General features: G+C 51.4%; 1 protein-coding gene across 3 annotated transcripts in view; it reads right to left on the reverse strand.

Moving 5' to 3' along the window:
- The window catches only part of SLC37A1 (solute carrier family 37 member 1), a 56018-nt gene that overhangs the window by 15197 nt on the left and 22651 nt on the right, over positions 1-18170 (reverse strand). For all 3 annotated transcript variants that reach the window (XM_070407139.1, XM_070407136.1, XM_070407137.1), the window contains exons 3-11: positions 16111-16192; positions 14412-14544; positions 13713-13791; positions 11341-11476; positions 8898-8974; positions 7693-7859; positions 3534-3571; positions 3352-3429; positions 400-531 (exon numbers count right to left, since the gene is read on the reverse strand). In XM_070407139.1, the coding sequence (XP_070263240.1) occupies positions 400-531; positions 3352-3429; positions 3534-3571; positions 7693-7859; positions 8898-8974; positions 11341-11476; positions 13713-13791; positions 14412-14544; positions 16111-16192 (922 nt within the window). The remainder of the gene's footprint in view (positions 1-399; positions 532-3351; positions 3430-3533; positions 3572-7692; positions 7860-8897; positions 8975-11340; positions 11477-13712; positions 13792-14411; positions 14545-16110; positions 16193-18170) is intronic.

Here is an 18170-nt window from a genome sequence, read left to right on the forward strand (position 1 = left end):
CGAGCGGGCCCACCCCGCAGAGCAGAACGCAGGGCCGGTGCCTCCCAGGGGCCACCTCAGGTGCTCAGGGGCCAGCAGGCGGCGGGAGGGAGGAGTGAGCACAGGGCATGGAGGCCCAGCAGGGCCAGGAACTCAGGTTTTTCAAGGGATGATGAGAGGCCTGTTTGTCTATGAAATTTCTGAATTTCTAAATGGAGACAACTCATTTCAAAACTTTTTAAAACATAGTGTGAGGCAGACAGACACTGCGGCCCTGCTCAGGGCTGGGCTGCCTGTGAACTGGCCCTGCTGAGGTTCTGACCTGTGCACTGTTGATCACAATTGCCTTTTCTAAGGCCAGTTTCATCCACCACATGCACAGACACCCCCCTTTGGAAGTCTCCCCAGGCCGGTACTCACGGGGATTTTCAAGGCCCCAGTGAAGCTGATAGCGGCCATGCTGCCCCCGCCCTCGGCTGGGAGGGTGATCACGTGGTTCTGATGGACAGCACGCTTCCCGTCCGACAGCAGCAAGCACTGCGTCTCTGGGTTCTGGAGGGGGCCCATCGGAAAGAGAAAGAAGAGGTTGTCAATGCCTCTGGCGAAGGGAGGCCAGGGTTCCTGCTGGCTAAGGGCTCCCTGAGCGTCTCAGGGCATCTTGGAGAACATTCTCACCGCAGTCATTGCTTAGAATCATTAGCTTCCCTGTGTTTTTAGAAAGCACTAGCTAAACATGCAAAACCCTTTGACCCAGCCATTCTAGGAATCTGCTTGTGAAAAATAATTTGGACGATGGAAAACTACTTATACAATAAAATGAATGTCAACCACCATTGAGGAAAATTGGTTAAGTCCATTCATAGTAATAATATATCTTGAAGTTATAAAAAAAGTTATAGATTTTAATGACATGGAAATATGCTAAAAAATACTCAAAATTATATTTTATCATGATCTCCAGGAATATATACATATATTATGAATATTTATATATGTTTAAATATCTCTCTATATAAAAGGCTAATATGCAAAGTGTCCCCTCAGGAGTTCGACCGGGAGACTGGGAGTTCGATTGCTTGCTATGATGTGCACTGACCACCATGGGGTGGCGTGGAATGAAGGAAGGCCCTGGCCAGCAGCTAGCAGCCAGGGAAGGGAGGCCCTGGCCGGCAGTTGGAAGGAAGGCCCCAGCCAGCAGCCAGAGCCCCGATCCACCCTGATCGCTGGCCAGGCCTAGGGACCCTACCTGTGCATGAATTTCGTGCACCGGGCCTCTAGTGTACAGATATAACAAGGTAACTATATAATGTATTATAGAGAGAAGCTAAATTCTAACCTGGCAATGATTATCATCAAGTGGTGAAATCACATGCAATTTTTATGAAAATGTCAATAAATGCTTTCTATGAGCCTGCATTTTTTAAGGAGCTCACAATGGATGAACATGATCAGAACCAATATTATTTTAAAATGCATAAATCAATTCTGATATTTTATAAATTTTGATTCTGGACATTGCTAAAGGACAAGTTTGCACTATTAAAGCAAAGAACAGCGGTCCCCAAGGTGGGATGGGGTTTCAAGTCCAAGCAAGATGGCCTGAAACTGTTGCTCATGACTGAACTAGGAAGTTCAAGGACTTAAAATGTTTCTCTATTTCAGACTTTCCACAAAATCACACAGCCTGTAAGTATTTATCTCACTACAGTCTATGCCAGTTGGATTACAAATGCAGTTTATTAAAAACAAAAGATGACAATGCCCTGCCATATCGGTCTCTCGATACTTAGTGAAAAACAACAATTGGGATAATGGTGGGGGGCAGGCGCCAGCCATGGTCGCAACGTGGGCTCAGACCAGCACCTCGCATGGGCAGCAGGACGCCATCCTGAGGGCCGGGAAGTGGCTTCCTGGCAGACGTGGCACAGGGGACTGGCCTTTGGGTAAACATGGTCATGTTTACCGCACATGTGATGCTTTAGCATGACAATGACAAGCCCCCAATGTGAAAACACACTGTCTTCCTACGGCCAATTCCATACAAATACATGAACATGAAGAGCTGCCACTTGAGTTTGGAAGTAAACTTTTCTCTCATGAATTATGCTAGCTGTCCAGGTCAAGAGACTAAGTCACAGTTCTCAACCCTGGCTGAGCCCTGAGTCTCCTAGGGCTCTGAGCCAGTCTGGGCGCAGGCTGCTCCCGGACAATTACAGGGGTCCTAGGAGCAGGCCCCAGCAGGCCCAAGGTGCTGTCCCGGCTGAGAACTGCAGAACTCTACAGAGTTTACAAACACAAAGTAGGCAGTGCCGCCTGAAAGGCAGTCATGATGGGGGCTGAGTAACACTCCACTCAGGTCCTGTGGTCTGAGCCGGGTCACTCGGGGAAAGGGGACGCCAGGTTTTCCTGCTGAACTTGGGGGACACCCTGCCTGCCCGCCAGAGCCACCTGCAGTGTGTGAGCTCTTCCTGCAACATAGGGCGAGGACCAAAGCCCGGTTAGTGCTCAGAGGCCCCTCTGAAAGGGCCAACAACCGCCTGATGGCATCTGTACTGAGGTTGCCTGTGGTGCAGCCTCTAACTAGGTAACTGTCTGGTGACAGCTAGTAAACAGACTTTCATAGACGGACCAGGAAAGGGAAGAGTGGCATTTATTCAGAAGACATGGCCAGCTTTACTGGTGAGTAGCTGCACCAGAACACGGGCCTGAGGTGTTGCATCAAGGGCAAAGGCAAGTCTTCAATCAGTCGGAGAGGGCCCGGCAGGCGTGACCCAGAGGTTGAGCACCGCTCTATGAACCAGGAGGTCATAGTTTGAAAAAACAATCCAAGAGGAATTGAACCATTTGGACATCGATTAAGACCTGATGGGGTGGACCAAATATCTGTGTTCCTCCCAGATTCATGTGTTGAACCCCAGTCTCTGATGTGATGGTATGTGGAGGTGGGCCTTTGGTCAGGAGGGGAGCCCTCTTGAGGGGATTAGTGCCCTTATGAGAAGAGACACCGGAGAGCTTGCTCCTCTCCCTGCTCTCTGTCTTCCTGGCATTTAGCTGGTGCTGTCCCCCCACCCCCCAAAATGGGAGTTCCACAGGAGCAAGACGTGTCACTGATGCTCACGGCACAGCCTGACCTGGAGCAGTGCCCGCTACACGGAATGCTGCAAATACGTTCGGAAGGAATGAATGACTGTCAAATTTGATTTTAAAAATGTAAAGTAAGCTTAGCCTGCTACCCAAAGAAACCTAACAAGGACAAATTCGAGATTTACTAATGAAACGTGAGACCCAGTTTTGTGAGGACCCTGGATGTCTGGGACGGGTCCCTGAGGCAGCGACTCTGACCGCCTGCTAAGCGGCTCGGGGATGACTCACCAGCAGCTTCTTCTCGTCAGGTAGGGCTTGCTTCTGCAGCCGAAACCTGTGCACGCCATTCTCATAGCTTTTTGAATGCTGGGAGAAGAAAAACTAGTTAGAGCAAGGACTGAATCCACAGCCAGAAATTACACCTCACTTCACTGTAGCAGGGATACAAGAAGCAGAGAGTGAGTCCTTACCGCCACCAGGGTGGACGAGCAGGCGATGTCCTTTGGATCTGAAAAACCAAACATGCAGTCATGTGTGAACCCGGGGCCAGGCGTGTCCTCCAACACAAAAACTAAACCAAAACAAGACCCATCTGATACTTTTACTCAATTAGCAGCAATTTCAGAAAAAAGACAATGCCCGAGGCAGCATGCCTGGTGGGGTTAGGGAGCAGGCGGCCACCCCACAGAGAACCCACATCCCCTGCCTGCCCTCGGCCCCCAACAAATGCGAGTGGCAGGAGCATGAAGCCTGCTGTGCGATACGGAGAACTGGTCACATGTGACCCCAGTCACGCCGAGTGCACGCACACCGCAGTGACAGCCACGCGAAGCTTGTTGGAAGGAGGACTTCCGGGAGGAAATGTAAGGACAGGAAAAGCATTTCAGAACAGAAGGTCACAGGGGACATGGGTGAGGAGTTGCTGAGCGTATGGAATGAATTAGAAATGAAAATTACTGGGGACCAAACATCCATCTTGATATAGAATAAAGTGCCTTTTATCTAAATGCCAGGAGGAAGGACATGTGAAGGAGTAACAAAGCTGGAAGCTCGGCTTTCCATCCTGTGCCTTGGAAATGACTCTGGTGCATTTGGGCACCAGCGGCCAGCACAGCTGTGGGGCACAAGGGAAGCAAACTCATCTCTTCATCGTCCGGAGGCTGCCTTTACACAGCTTGCTCCCTCCCCACATCCAGAAGCTGGTCTTTGAATCACTTGGTGAAACAGTTTAACTGCCTCAAAGCAAACTGAGCTAATGGGCTTTAAAGCTCCCACAGCTGAGCTCCTTCCCATGTGACACAGAGGGTGACCTGGGCCTCGCTGGGCACTTTCTGAGGGACTGGAGGCTCCTCCACGCTCACCCCACGTGGGTTGGCAGGGACGGCACTGCTGGTCCCACCTGACATGTGTGGTCGCCACGAAAGTGATGTCAGCAGCTCACCCGGGGTTTTCCGCAGCCACCCTGTGCCCCGCCCTGTGCCCCGCCAGCCAGGAGGCCTCCCTGCTCCCGAGGCTTGGCCAGTGCCTACAAGAGGGCTTCTCCCGGGCCTTTGCCTGGGGGACATTAGCACACACGACCCTTGGCTGGGACACGTCCTAGAGCCATTTCACAGGCAGACACGAGGGGCCCACAGGTGGGCACTCTGTCCTCGGGGCCTAACCCTGGGCAGGAAGAAGGAGCAGGTCACAAGGAGGGGGCACCCAAAGCTTTCGCTGCTCAGTCCCACCCTCAGGGAGTAGGGAGGGGAGGGAACAGAAATGAACCAAGAAACCTATATAATTTTATTAAGAAGTGTCACCCCAATAAACTCAATTAAAAAATAAAATTTAAAAAAGATTATCATCTAAATAAAAAAAATTATTTTTAATTGAACCCATCCCAGGACCTAAGGGATCCATGGCCAGAGTTTAAGAAAGCCTGAACGGTGAGCTGGCACCTGGTCACATCCAACATCCCCATTGCTGAGTGACCTTGGGCAGGTCTGTTAGCACCTGAGCCTCAGGCCCTTTCTCTGGGCAGCCACACGCCTGGCCCGGGCCTGGAACACAGGAAGCGCACGGCATGCGGTAGCCACTCCCTCTCCCTCCTGAAAGTGGCCTATTGATGACATGGGAAGAACAGCTGCAGGGAGTGCGCTCACTCATTATTAGGAAGAGTCTGAGAGATGTCTTCATTCCAACACAAATCACAGCCAACCTCAGATTTTAAATCAAGGGGCAGGTGTGACCTCAGAGGCAGAGCTGCGGCCGTGGGAGACACCGAGGAGGCTGAAAGGGAGACCTGCAGTGGGAAGGCAGACAAACACCAAGTCTGGAAGGTGCCCGTGGGCCGTGAACCAGGGATGGGGGACCGGCCTTAGCAGAGGCTGGGGGAGGAGAGAGGAGTAGCCAGGGCAGTGGGACAAGGACAGCCAACCTCCAGCAGCAATGAGCCATCCGAAGGAAGTGCCAGCGGTGCAGAGTGACTGCAGGAACAGGTACTGAGATCAGGTACTGAGAGAGATCAGGTACTGAGATGAGGTACTGAGATAAGGTACTGAGTGAGATCAGGTACTGAGAGAGATGAGGTACTGAGATAAGGTACTGAGTGAGATCAGGTACTGAGAGAGATGAGGTACTGAAAGAGATGAGGTACTGAAAGAGATGAGGTACTAAGAGAGATGAGGTACTGAGATGAGGTACTGAGAGAGATGAGGTACTGAGAGAGATGAGGTACTGAGATGAGGTACTGAGTGAGATGAGGTACTGAGAGAGATGAGGTACTGAGATGAGGTACTGAGTGAGATGAGGTACTGAGAGAGATGAGGTACTGAGGGAGATGAAGTACTGAGTGAGATGAGGTACTGAGTGAGATGAGGTACTGAGAGAGATGAGGTACTGAGATGAGGTACTGAGTGAGATGAGGTACTGAGTGAGATGAGGTACTGAGAGAGATGAGGTACTGAGATGAGGTACTGAGGGAGATCAGGTACTGGAGGACCAGGGCTCTGGTGGGAGACCCAGTGCACTGAGGACACTGCCCCCCAGAGTATGGAACCTGCGGGAGAGGCGGCCAGAGGTGGGGTGAGCTGGGAAGGAGGGGCAGGGAAGGATTTGGTGGCACCAAGAAGAACAGGGATAGGGGCCTCACTGAGGGGCTGTGGAACCCTGAATACAGTTACTAATAAGGTGGAGGCTAAGACTGTCGGTCAGAAAAACCACCAAGCGGAGGAACGAGAGAGCAGCCAGGAGGGAGGCTGGGCTCGGTGGCCGGGCTCGGTTCCATGGCACCTCCCCCGCCGTCAGTGCTGGCTGTGGCCAGGAGAGCCAGGGGAGCAGAAGGCACAGTGTCGGTCCGGATGTGCTCACCTGTCCCCCACATCGGTAAGATCTCGTAGGACCGCCTTACAGGCATGGTCTCTGGTGGCATTTCTGCCCCAAGAGCGGACCCAGGAGGAGAGAAAGAGCCCTACGGTCACCACAGTATGGAGTGGGAAGTCAGCAGGGGGACCCCTGGAATCAGAGGAAGCTGACAAGAGGGATGGGAATGATGGGAAGGCAGTTCCAGGAAAGCTCTCTGTTCAGAATCTCAGTACCACCCCTGCCTCCCAAACCCGACACCCCGCGGGAGCCACAGGAATGGTGGCTCAGTGGGAAGGAGCTCTCATTCATTTGATTACAAAAGACCAAGCCAACGCTTCCTTATTCTTGGAAATCCTGCCCGGCCGGCCCTGCGGATGGACCTGCGCAGGGACTGGCCCTCAGATCCCAGGCCAGGCCAGCAGGCAAGCTCCCGCCCTCTGCCACCCTCCTCCTTCCCCCAGCACCGGCCTCTTATCGGATGAGGAAGAGAATAAAGGTCACTGTGGACTCCAGACCTCGGGCAGAACAGGGCACTGCATCCAGGGGACCCTGCGCTGGCGAAGAGGAAGTGCCTGGCTCTCAGGTGACTAATGCGTGAAGGCGCCCTGGAGAGCAGGGGGCAGGACCCAGCCTGGAGGAAGACAGGTGGCACAGAGGACCTTTCCCAGAACTCGGTGCCACTCGGGCCCAGTTAAAGGCGTGTGAGTCTGAGCGCCCTGGCATCCGGCAGCACCAGCTTCTCCACCGCTGGCACACCTAAGAACCTTTGTCCTGCTGGGCCTCTATTTTAAAAATTAATTTAAAATTCAATTAAAACAAGCTTGGAATTGAGTCTAGAATGGGACACTCTTCACCCAGGTAAGATATATGTGCCATGGTTTTACAACACTGTCCAAGATACACCTTATCAGAAAGCACACAAGGTCTGGGTGAGCAGGTGCGGGCCGGGCACCGCGCCCCTGGAGGTGAGCGACGTGGCAGGCCTGAGGAAGTCGAGAGACTCCCGGACACGAGGAAAACCCCGCATGCCTGACGCTGCAGGGCAGGGGGACAGGTGGGAGGAATTTCAACCTGTTACTCCAGAAACCAGGAAACAGTAGGAAATCCAGCATGACCAGCAGAGAAACAGCTAACGGGGAAGCCTGCACCTGAAGAAGGAAGTCTACCTGGTGTGGAGGGAGCCAGGGCAACCACACACCTGCACAGGACAAAGCAACAGCCCGTTCTCTTAGCAACGCGTGCCGCAGCCCTTCGGGGGTGGTCCTCTCTCAGGCCACGGGTACTTACGCTCAATGAGGAAGAGGAAGCACACGATCCCCATGGCTGCCACGATGGCTCCGGGCACGATGAAGGACAGGCCCCAGCACGTTGACACCCAGTAGCCAGCAATCAAGGACCCCAGGATGTTGCCCACTGAGGTGTGGGAGTTCCAGACCCCCATAATCAGACCTCGCCTGCAACACAAGACACAAGGCAGCAAATGATGTCCAGAAGCTCACGTGGGCCCGCTGTGTGGGACACGGCACTGGTGCCACGCATGAGAGCTGCTCGAGGACTAGAGGCGGTGCAGGAACTTCTGCATGACGCAGGGCTGGGATGCTTGCAGACAACTGGGCTTCCTCTCACCTCGGAGACTTAGGTGTGTTTACACATCTCGCTCAGAGCTTCTTTATTGATGATTAAAAAGAGGAATGAGGCCTTTTCCTGAAGTTCTTGGAAGACCCCAAATTTAAATGTGTGCTTCTGCAGACTGAGTCCAATCATTTGATGAACTAGTCCATCAACACGAGTTTCCGCTGACTGGCCCAATGGATGGAGTAGCTGAATAAGGCTCAGGGAGCTGGCTTCCCGTTCTCGTTCCCCATTTTCAGTATCTCCCCACACTTCCTAACCCTAGCCCTGGCCGGAGCTGTGGGTCACACAGCATTACTGTGGCATCTGGACTGCAGTCAGGTCATCAGAGGCCGAGCGCACCTCTGCTCCCAGGCGCTGGGTGACTAGTCAGGACTTGTCACACTTCCATGTGCCTTGGGACTTATTTTTAATGTGGCCTGAAGCAGGGTGTCCTCTGCACATCTCCCAGGCCCCCAGGAGGCCAGAAAAGGCCATGCTGCTGGTCAGCTTTGCAGAATGACACAGACCCGCCCCGCCCACAGCAGGGTGGGCATCTCCTGGAACAAAGGCCACCTGCATTTCAGAACCTCTGGTCCCAGTAGTTTTAATAATTTTATTTAATAGACTAGTTAAAGTGTCGTCCCCCGCCCCCCCCCCCCCTGCCCCCATACACAATAAATCTAAAGAAAAACTGAAAATAAAGTCTTTTTAAAAAAAATCTTTTACAAAAGAATGCTGCTGGAAACAGGGTGGCCTTTTCTCACCTTCCTTTTTAAAACCTTTTATTTTTCTGTGACAGTTGCCCTTCAATGTTATTTTGCTTTAGTCCCAGGCGTACAGCAGGTGGTTAGACAATCACACACTTTACAAAGTCTCACCTTCCTTTTCCAAACCAGTTGCTGAGGCAGGTGACGACGCTGGGCCAGCCGGTGGTCTGCACCAGCCCGTTGATGACCTGTGACAGAGAGTGAAGGGAGGCTCAGCTCGCGGGGAGCACTGCTTCAGGGGGCTCACGGACGCTGCCCTTCTCCGCACGTTTGGGAGCACAGCTGGGGTGCCCACAAAAGAAGGGGGTCAGACCCTATTTGATGTGAGCCCCAAGAGCCAGAGATTTTAATCTATATTTATAATTACAGATCTAATACATGCCTGTGGGGAAAAGAAAGAAAAGGAAATCTCTTGCTAGAAGATGAACTACTATTAACAGCCTGGGGCCAAGGGGTTCAATCGCTGTCTAATCCAAATTTATAAGAAGAGAAAAAATTGTCTTCTTTATCTAGAAATGTGATAGTCCTATAAATATGGCTTGCAAATTGCATGCTTTCACTTCTTATGTTGTGAAGAAAATACTGTTGTTAATGATACTCTGAAGTGAGATTAACTTTGAGCTAAAGCCTGTAGAAAGTATTTCTCCTCCTTCTAAGAATACCCTGAGCTTACATTTCAAGAAGGGACTTAATGCCTGGCCAGTGTGGCTTAGTGGTTGAGGAGTGTCAACCTATGAACCAAGAGGTCACGGTTCGATTCTGGGCAGGGCACATGCCCAGGTTGCGGGCTCGATCCCAAGTAGGGGGCATGATGTTTCATATATATATATATATATATATATATATATAATTTGTGCACAGGTGGGGTCCCTAGAACTGGCTGGTGATCAGGGCCGATCGGGGCCAGGCTAATCGGGGCCCAAAGGCCCCAGCAGGGTCAGGAGAGGAGGTGACAGTCAGCTGGGTGTGAAAGGAATGGATGCCAGACACCAATGCTGCCATCATCAGCGCCCCACCACCATGCAGTTCCTTGCCTCTCCTCCTCCTCCTTCCCTTGCTGCTGCACCACCACAATGGCGGGCGGGTGGTGGAGGGCGGGTGGCAGACCGATAGGGGCCTGCTGGCCAAAGGCGGTTGGTGTGGGAGTGTACTGACCACCAGGGGGCAGCTCCTGTGTTGAGCGTCTGTCCCCTGGATGTCAGTGTGTGTCATAGCAACTGGTCATTCTGGTCATAATGGTCGCTTAGGCTTCTCTCTCTCTCTCTCTCTCTCTCTCTATATATATATATATATTTTTTTTTTTTTTAAAGAAGGGACTTAGCAAGTGCACTAGTGAATGAGCTCACTTTAATCTCAGGAGCGTCAGGGGCAACTTTACAAGACGACATGAAACCAGGTCCCGCCTTGCACCTCTTACAATGACCCCTGGGACAACCAGCTCTGCAGAAGCCATTGGGGCTGCACGCCGGTCCAGCCTCAGGGCCAGCCAGGCATGGCCTTCCCTCCAGGAATGTGCTGGAACTCTGGGGAAATTTTTTTCTCCTTCCTTATAATTTTAAATATTACTACAAAGTGTAACTTGCTTTTGTAATTAAAACAGTCCAACTTTTTCAAGGTCCGTGGCAACCTTTTTAAAGGTAAACTATGTCTAATTTGCTTTGATGATTTTATAACACCCGCTAGGCTATCTGGAGAGCCTCTGAAGTTGAACTCATTATTTTAAGTAATTTTCCATTTCTAGTAAATATTTATTCTCAAGAACGTTGGGATGGGCAGTAGCCAAGTGTTTCAGGAAGGGCTGGGCCCAGCTGGAAGGGCAAAGCCACAGGGCCTGTCTTGGCTTCACCTGCTGTGAGCACCCTTAGGCTCTCTCCTCCCACTGACGACCTCCAACCCTGTCCCATCACCAATGACGCCCACGTCCTCCCTTCCTCCTGCCCTCGCTGCACCCCACACCCCTCTGACTCCTGAGTGGTCTGATTGGTCACAGGCACAACATCTAAACTCATCCAGATGAGGGCAGAGGGCTCCTGCTTTGATTCCCAGCTGGGGTGTGGACAGATAGGATTCCCTAAGAGGCAACTCCTGCCCGGCCTGTGTGGCTCAATGGTTGAGTGTTGACCTATGAACTAGGAAATCATGGCTTGATTCCCAGTCAGGACACCTGCCTGGGTTGTGGGCTTGATCCCCAGTGTGGGGCGTGCAGGAGGCAGCCGATCAATGATTCTCTTTCATCATTGATGTTTCTATCTCTATCTCACTCTCCAGTCCTCTCTGAAATCAATAAAAAAGTATATATTTTTTTAAAAGAGGCAAATCCTGAAACTTAAGGAAAACTGCATGGATGTTGGAATTTCAGAGAAGACAGAAGAGAGACCTTACATGTCAGCACTGACCCTGATGTCAGACAGGATACAGGTCTGCCAGGCCCCCCGTCCCGATTCCACCCCCTGCCATCTTCTCTCTTGGTGGAGGGAGGGACCTGCGACATGAACACCCTGTCCAGCTCATCATGGAAACCCCATGCGTGGTGAGCCATCGACCCAGACCTTACCTGAGTTACCACGTAGAATCCAAAACTGTGGATATTGTAGAAATACCCTAACCCAAACAGGGCAGTAAAGATACCACTGGCCAGCATTCCGAAAGTTAGGTAATACCTAATTGGCAGGCGCTCCCCTATTATGCCGCTGAGGAGAAAAAAAAGAAAGACAAATATGAGAAAACAAACACACCCATAGTACAAATGATCCAGCGATCTCCTTCCGGATGCTTTCCAGCTGTTCTCGGAGCTTTTAGAACTCCAGAGCACTACTGTTTCCAAGAAGATTTAATCACAATGACCTCCCAATAGGGCGTTTATTAACCAGAAACTGGTCATTGGAAACATCTTTTAAGACTTTTTATTTCTAGTGACAGTCACTAACTGTCAAGTAATAAACATCAAACACCATGGCTTACACATATGATGGCAGCCAATTAAAAAAAACAACAAACTTGCCCGGCTAGTTAATCCTGCTTTTATATAAATAACATCCAGTTAAAATTTCAACTGTCAAACTGTAGGCAAACATCATAAAAAGGAATCACCCGTGACCATGAGCAAACCTCTTGGCCTGGAGTTGCTATTAAGTCACCGGGAGAGGCTGATGGAATGGACATCATTCCATGTTTACCCGACTCTAGGCCACGCACACCTGCTGACACCTGCCAGGCAGGAGCTGGCCATGAAGGTCCCCACCAAGTCTAATTGTATCTGCCGTGCCACACCATCTGCATGCCGAGGTGGCGCTGAAAGGCCATGCCAGGGAGCGGTGTACCCCCTGCTGCAGTGGAGAGCCCACGTGGACTCCACATTGGCCAGATTCTCGTGGTCACGCTCACTGGCCAGCTGCCTGAAAAAGGGTCTTTGCTGGTAAATAAGCAATGATAGAAGCACTTCATTTAAACCAGGTTTCTTCACCTCGGCACTCCTGCCACCTGGAGCTAGGTGACCTTCGTGGCGAGGGCTGTGCCGTGTGCTGTGGCATGTGAGCAGCACCCTGGTCTCTGCCCACTGGATGCCAGGAGCACCCTTTCTCCAGCCGGGACAACCATATTTAAAAAATATGTCCCCAGATGTTGCTCTACGTTTCCTGAGGGACAAAATCACTCCCAGCTGAGAAGGACATTTAAATACTGTTTTCTAGTCACTGAGAGAAACATACTCCAGCTGTGGGTCTTTTATTCTACAGGTTGTTGGTGTCCACTGAGAGCAATCTTTAGAAGAAACATTATTCCTCAAGATGGGACAGGCTGGCAGCCTGGGTGCCACCCCGGCCTGAGACGCCGGAGGCTTACACGTACTTCTCCTGTTCTGCTGTGCCACTCGCTTCAGCTTCCCTGTCTGCTGTGCCCATGTCTGCAGCACCATGCAAATACGCAAACACAAGAAAGGAAACCGCCCTCCACCAGCGGGAACTGCCCGGCTGGCACCACCCACCCACAGGGCATTGGGCTAGGGCGGGGCCCAGGTCCTGATGATGCCGCATCTGGTGGGTCTCAGGGAAGAGGCTCAACATGGACAGAATCCCCGAGATTCTCAAATCTCTAAAGATCTCAGTCTCCAAACAAAAGCCTCTTGGGCTAAAGGCCTTACTTTCTATTATGCTCATTTCCCCCACAACCCGGCTGGACTGACATCATTCCAGTATTTAACCCATCCCCAACATGTGCTGTTACTCATTTAACATGTACCGCCTTCCTAGTCCGTTCAAGAATGGGAGCAAGGAGAACCCAGGAGAGTAATCACGTGTGGCAGATGCTAGGCATGCGCCACATGCCGGCACCGTGCCGAGCGCCCTGCATGCATTAACGCATTCATCCCCACCTGTCCTCTGGGGTGAGAACGACTATTTCCCCCGTTGTGCAAAGCTGTACAGGGACTTGCCCACGGCCACATGAGCAGGTGGTGGAGCCGGGAGTCAGATCCCAGCAGTGTCTCTGCATCCTCACCCGCACAGCCCCTGCGCTCAGGTGAGGAGCCTGTGTGTGCAGGTGGACACGTGCAGCACACACTGGGTAAGCCGTGGACTCAGTGATTTGGGACGTAAACAGATGGCGGCCCCAGAAAGCAGAGGCGAGGATGTGCTCTGCTGAGCATCACGAGGAGCCACTACAGTGCCCTGCTCCTCAGTGACCACATCCCGGCAGGGCTTGCCGTGTCCGAAACCCAAGGGCCAGGAAGGCCTCGTGGAGAGTCCACCCTGCCCAGCAGTGCGCACCGGCTTTCACTCTTTCCTGGTCTCTGAGAAGAGACTGGAAGGTAAGGGGTCTGCAGGCGGGGCCTAGTGTCACGCATCCTGCCTTCGTCGGCTCACACACCTGAGAAGGTTCTGCATGGAATGGTGTAACGGGCCAGGGTCCCGCAAGCTCAGGCGGACCTACCTCAGGTACATGCCGATGGCATACGCGCACAGGAAGGAGTAGTCCAGGGCCCCGAGCAGCTGCTGGTAGTTGTCCTGATCTGCACGGTGAAAAGCAACAGGTGGAGGTGAGTGGTGCTTAGCTGTCACTCAATGTCAGTGCGCGTTCCCGAGGGGCAACAATACACAGAACCTCTGCTCTCCGAGGAGGATGGAGAACGTGGCGGATGCGTGCTGCTGGGCTGCTTGGCAAACAGAAATACAGCCACCACATTCCAAACAACCACCAGGCAGTCACTGTTTGTGTGGATAGACCCTCCTGCCTCAGGGTGAGCATGCATTTCTTCATTGCCTCCAGCACCCGCCTGGGCCAGCCCGCACCAGGCCTCAGTGGTCTCTCCCTTCCACCCGCAGTCTGTGCTCTGCGCACCGTAACTTCCCACTCTGACAAGTACGACATGCAAACCGTGGTCAGATTTCCCCACTAAGAGGATCTTTGTTTGGGGGTAACACTTCTGCACACAGGCCCCGTGACAGGGCAGTGACTGGGGGAGTGGGACTGTGGTAGGTCAGCTCCCTGGACACAGTTACCCTCGAGGACATGGGCACTGCGCTGAATTAGCAAGGCTGGAGGAGCCGGAGGAGTGGGCCACGCCAGCGTATCCCAGCGCCCGCCGTGGAAGAACAGCCCACTTCAGAGCTGCAGGAACAGAGAACTCACCAAACGGGGCCCAGCCGCAGTCCGTCTCATTGTCCGGTAGCTGGGGAGAGGGGAGGGCGCTGGCTTTCTGGCTCTGGCTGTTGACTCTGACTTCAGCCTCATTCTCGGCAGCGCAGTACTTGTGGAGCTCACCCTGGGACACCCACGGGAGACAGAGGCCAGAGAGAAAGGGCACTCAGCAGGGGTGCAGAGTCAGAACAGCGCCCCCTCTTATCAGCTTTCCTAGGGGTCCTGGCTCTAGGGGAGGATGTCACCGTGGGCAGTCTGCCTGGGGACCACAGAACGCGGGCGGGTACGGTTTCCCGGGCTCTCCCGCAGACCCGCTCCTGAGCACACAGAGCAAACACAGCATGTCCAGGGCACCAGAGAGGACTGCTCAGAGCAGCTGTGCAGCTGAACGCTGACTGCCTGTCATCCTCAGACCGCCTGCCCCGTCATCCTTGGACCACTGCCCATCATCCTCGGGCCACCTGCCCAGAATGGACCAACGGGTTCATCTCGCTAGATCTATATGGCTGGGCTAAACGCTGCGGCGGTACAAGAGAATAGTATGCAACGAATAGGATACCCCCCACAAACAATAAGCCTGACACAAAGGAGCTCCAAGGGTAGGACTCTATTTCCATTTACGATGTTCAAGGACAGGAAAATGACTCCATGGTGACCTTGATTACCATGGCCGGGCACAAGGAGCCTTCTGGGAATTGGCAAAGGGCCAGAGCTCGACCAGGTGATGATTTTCTGGGTGAGCATGGTGCATGGGACTCATTCGCCCTGTGCTCATGTGGCTATGTCATCATCACCAGGGCACTGCCCTAAAAATCTAGCCAAGGATTCTGCTTTACAAATTCTAAGTAGCTATCTGCCAAATAGCTTTCCTCAGCAGACCACTGACAGGGAGTGGAGGAAAGGCTGCAGAGGGCAAAAGAATTACAGTCCTGGGTCAGTGTCCTGTCAAGGATGAGAAAGTGAGGGAGGGACAATCGAGCTGTAACGAGCTGTCTTTGGCAAAGGACAATTTCCTTGTTCCTCCTACAATGAAGAGTCAAACGCCACCCAAGCCTGTTGACAATCTATAGGCAAAATGATGGAATTCCAACAGGGTCAGAAAATTATCTTGCTTTTCCCCAGGTTATGACTGGCTAGTATGTAGGCTATAAAATCTTCTTTACTCAAAGTCAAGTTTAACTGGCTATTATGTAGGCTATTATCTACTCGAATCTTCTTTACTCAAAGTCTAGTTAAATGCCAGTTTAACAGCTTCCTGCCCGCCCATCACGCAAGCAGGAACTCGGCGTTCTAAGAATAACGAAGAGCCACCACCACAGCCCAACTCACGGTCAAAGCATGATGATCATAGAAGTGATTTGGGAACAATTTAGGATTGGATGTTTTGGAGAGAAAATTCACACAAGAATAAATATTGAACTATACTTTAGGATTCTGAAACTGTCAACTAATATTACTGAGAGTATACTACCTTTGAAAGTATAAATCCTAAAACATTTTAAATTCAGAAAAGAGAAACTTAAAAAGCAAAGCTGCCAAATAACTTGCTTCTACATAATTCATTTTCCCCATTTACCTTCCCTGCCCCCCCCCCCCCCACCGCCCCCCTTGTCAGTTGTCTCTTAAAGTGACTAGTTCCTTACAGAGATTACAGGAAGGATAAGAAACTAAGTGTTCTATGATTTCTTACCTTAACAATGCTGATAGGTTTTCGAGATAAGTGGAAACTCGCATACAGCAAAAATGTCAAAATGAAAATGAAAGTTCGATACCTGAAACACAAAACAGTGTAGGAAATGATGCCCAATAACATGAGCTGCATGAGGAATACATGGCCACTGTAACTCTTAAATTTTCTTATGCTGCATATTATTCATTCAGTCATTATCAAGTATTGAATCCTATTGATCATCCTATATAATAAAAGGCTAATATGCAAATTGACCCTAATGGCAGAACGACTGGTCGCTATGATGTGCACTGCCCACCAGGGGTCAGACACTCAATGCAGGAGCTGCCCCCTGGTGGTCAGTGTGCTCCCACAGGGGGAGTGCTGCTCAGCCAGAAGCTGGGCTCATGGCTGGCGAATGCAGCGGGAATGGTTGGAACCTCTTCTACCTCTGTGGCAGCACTAAGGATGTCCAACTGCTGGCTTAGGACTCCTCCCTACAGGGAGTGGGCCTAAGCCAGCAGTCAGAAATCCCCTGAGGGCCCCCAAACTGCCAGAGGATGCAGGCCAGGCTGAGGACCCCCCTGAGTGCATGAATTTCATGCACCGGGCCTTTAGTATCACTATAATATTATATTTTAAAAGTGAGACTTCTGTTCGGTCCAAATTGAAACTATTTAAACTTTCATTTAAAAAACCCCCACTATAAATGCCCTAGCTGGTTTGGCTCAGTGGATAGAGCATTGGCCTGTGGACAAAAGAGTCCTGGGTTCGATTCTGGTCAAGAGCACATATGGTGGTTGCAGGCTCCTCCCTGGCCCGGGCCCTGGTTGGGGTGTGTGAAGGAGGCAATGTGTTTTTCTCACATCGATGTTTCTCTGTCTTTCCCTCTCTCTTCCACTCTCTCTAAAAGGTCAATGGAAAAATATCCTTGGGTGAGGATTAATAACAACAACAACAAAAACAACACCATAATCAAAGAGAAATCTGGGACTCAGAAGATGAACACATGTTTACAAAGCAGACAGAAAGGAATGATTCTGTAGTCTGAAACAAAATTAACTGCAAGCTTCTTGTAAGTGGCTATCCTGGGCACTGACGATCATATTTTTTACTTTTTAGCTTCTATGCAACTTTTCCGAAGGACACAAGCAAGGCAGAGACACAAATATCTCACTGACCTCAATGAGAAAAACTGAGTGATGCTGACAAGCTATGAATAAGGCCAATGCATAAAAATACTGGCCAAAGCCCTGCTGCTCTTTCTGGTTTATGAGAAAAGCAGTCGTGAGGTGGGGGTTGAGGGGGAGGGGGAGTGCTGAAATATATGGGCATCTAAAAAAAAAAAGATACTTTAGTAAGAAGATAAAAGTTCATTCCAGTCTAAAAATTTGAACCATGCTATTATGGAAAAACATTTCTTAAGGGGAAAAAATACATCAGGAGGAAAAAGTATTTAGCAAGAGATAGTGAGAGGGGCTCCCCCCAGGAGGAGCCTGGAGGAGGATCCCAGCACCACCAAGGCCAGTGGCCATGGCTCCTCTGTGGGCTGGGGTCCCTCCTGCCTCTTTCCTATCTCCGCCGCCTCTGTCCTGGGTAATTATCACTCCCAGCCATCACTCCACTTGAAAGTCACCAGCCTTTCCAGGCCAGAAAGAGGACGAGTTCTTCAGGGTGAGGGGCTGGGTCTCAGGGCACAGAAGGACCTGCCCTCCTGGGTGGACATGAATTTAGGGAGGCAGTGTGCAACTCAGTATGAGTCTCAGAATGTGACTTTATTTGCACATGTAATTAGTTAGGCTGAGGTCATACTTAACTCATGTATGACCTCAAATCCAATGAGATCCTAAGTCCAGTGACTGACATCCTTATAAAAGCCAAGTGAAGACACAGAGACAGACAGACAGACAGACAGGAAGACCCTGTGACAACAGGCACAGGAGGGCAGAGGGCTGTCAGCCACCGCCAGAGGCTGGAAGAGGCAGGAAGGACTCTTCCCAGAGCCTGCAGTAGAGCAGCCCTACTGACACCTCGATCTCACACTTCTGGCCTCCGGAACGGTGAGAATACATGTCTGTTGT

This window comes from Myotis yumanensis, unplaced genomic scaffold, assembly GCF_028538775.1.
Source record: "Myotis yumanensis isolate MYYU_CA2020_CCGP unplaced genomic scaffold, mMyoYum1.0.hap1 SCAF_2, whole genome shotgun sequence".
In the NCBI taxonomy this organism is placed as follows: Eukaryota; Metazoa; Chordata; class Mammalia; order Chiroptera; family Vespertilionidae; genus Myotis; species Myotis yumanensis.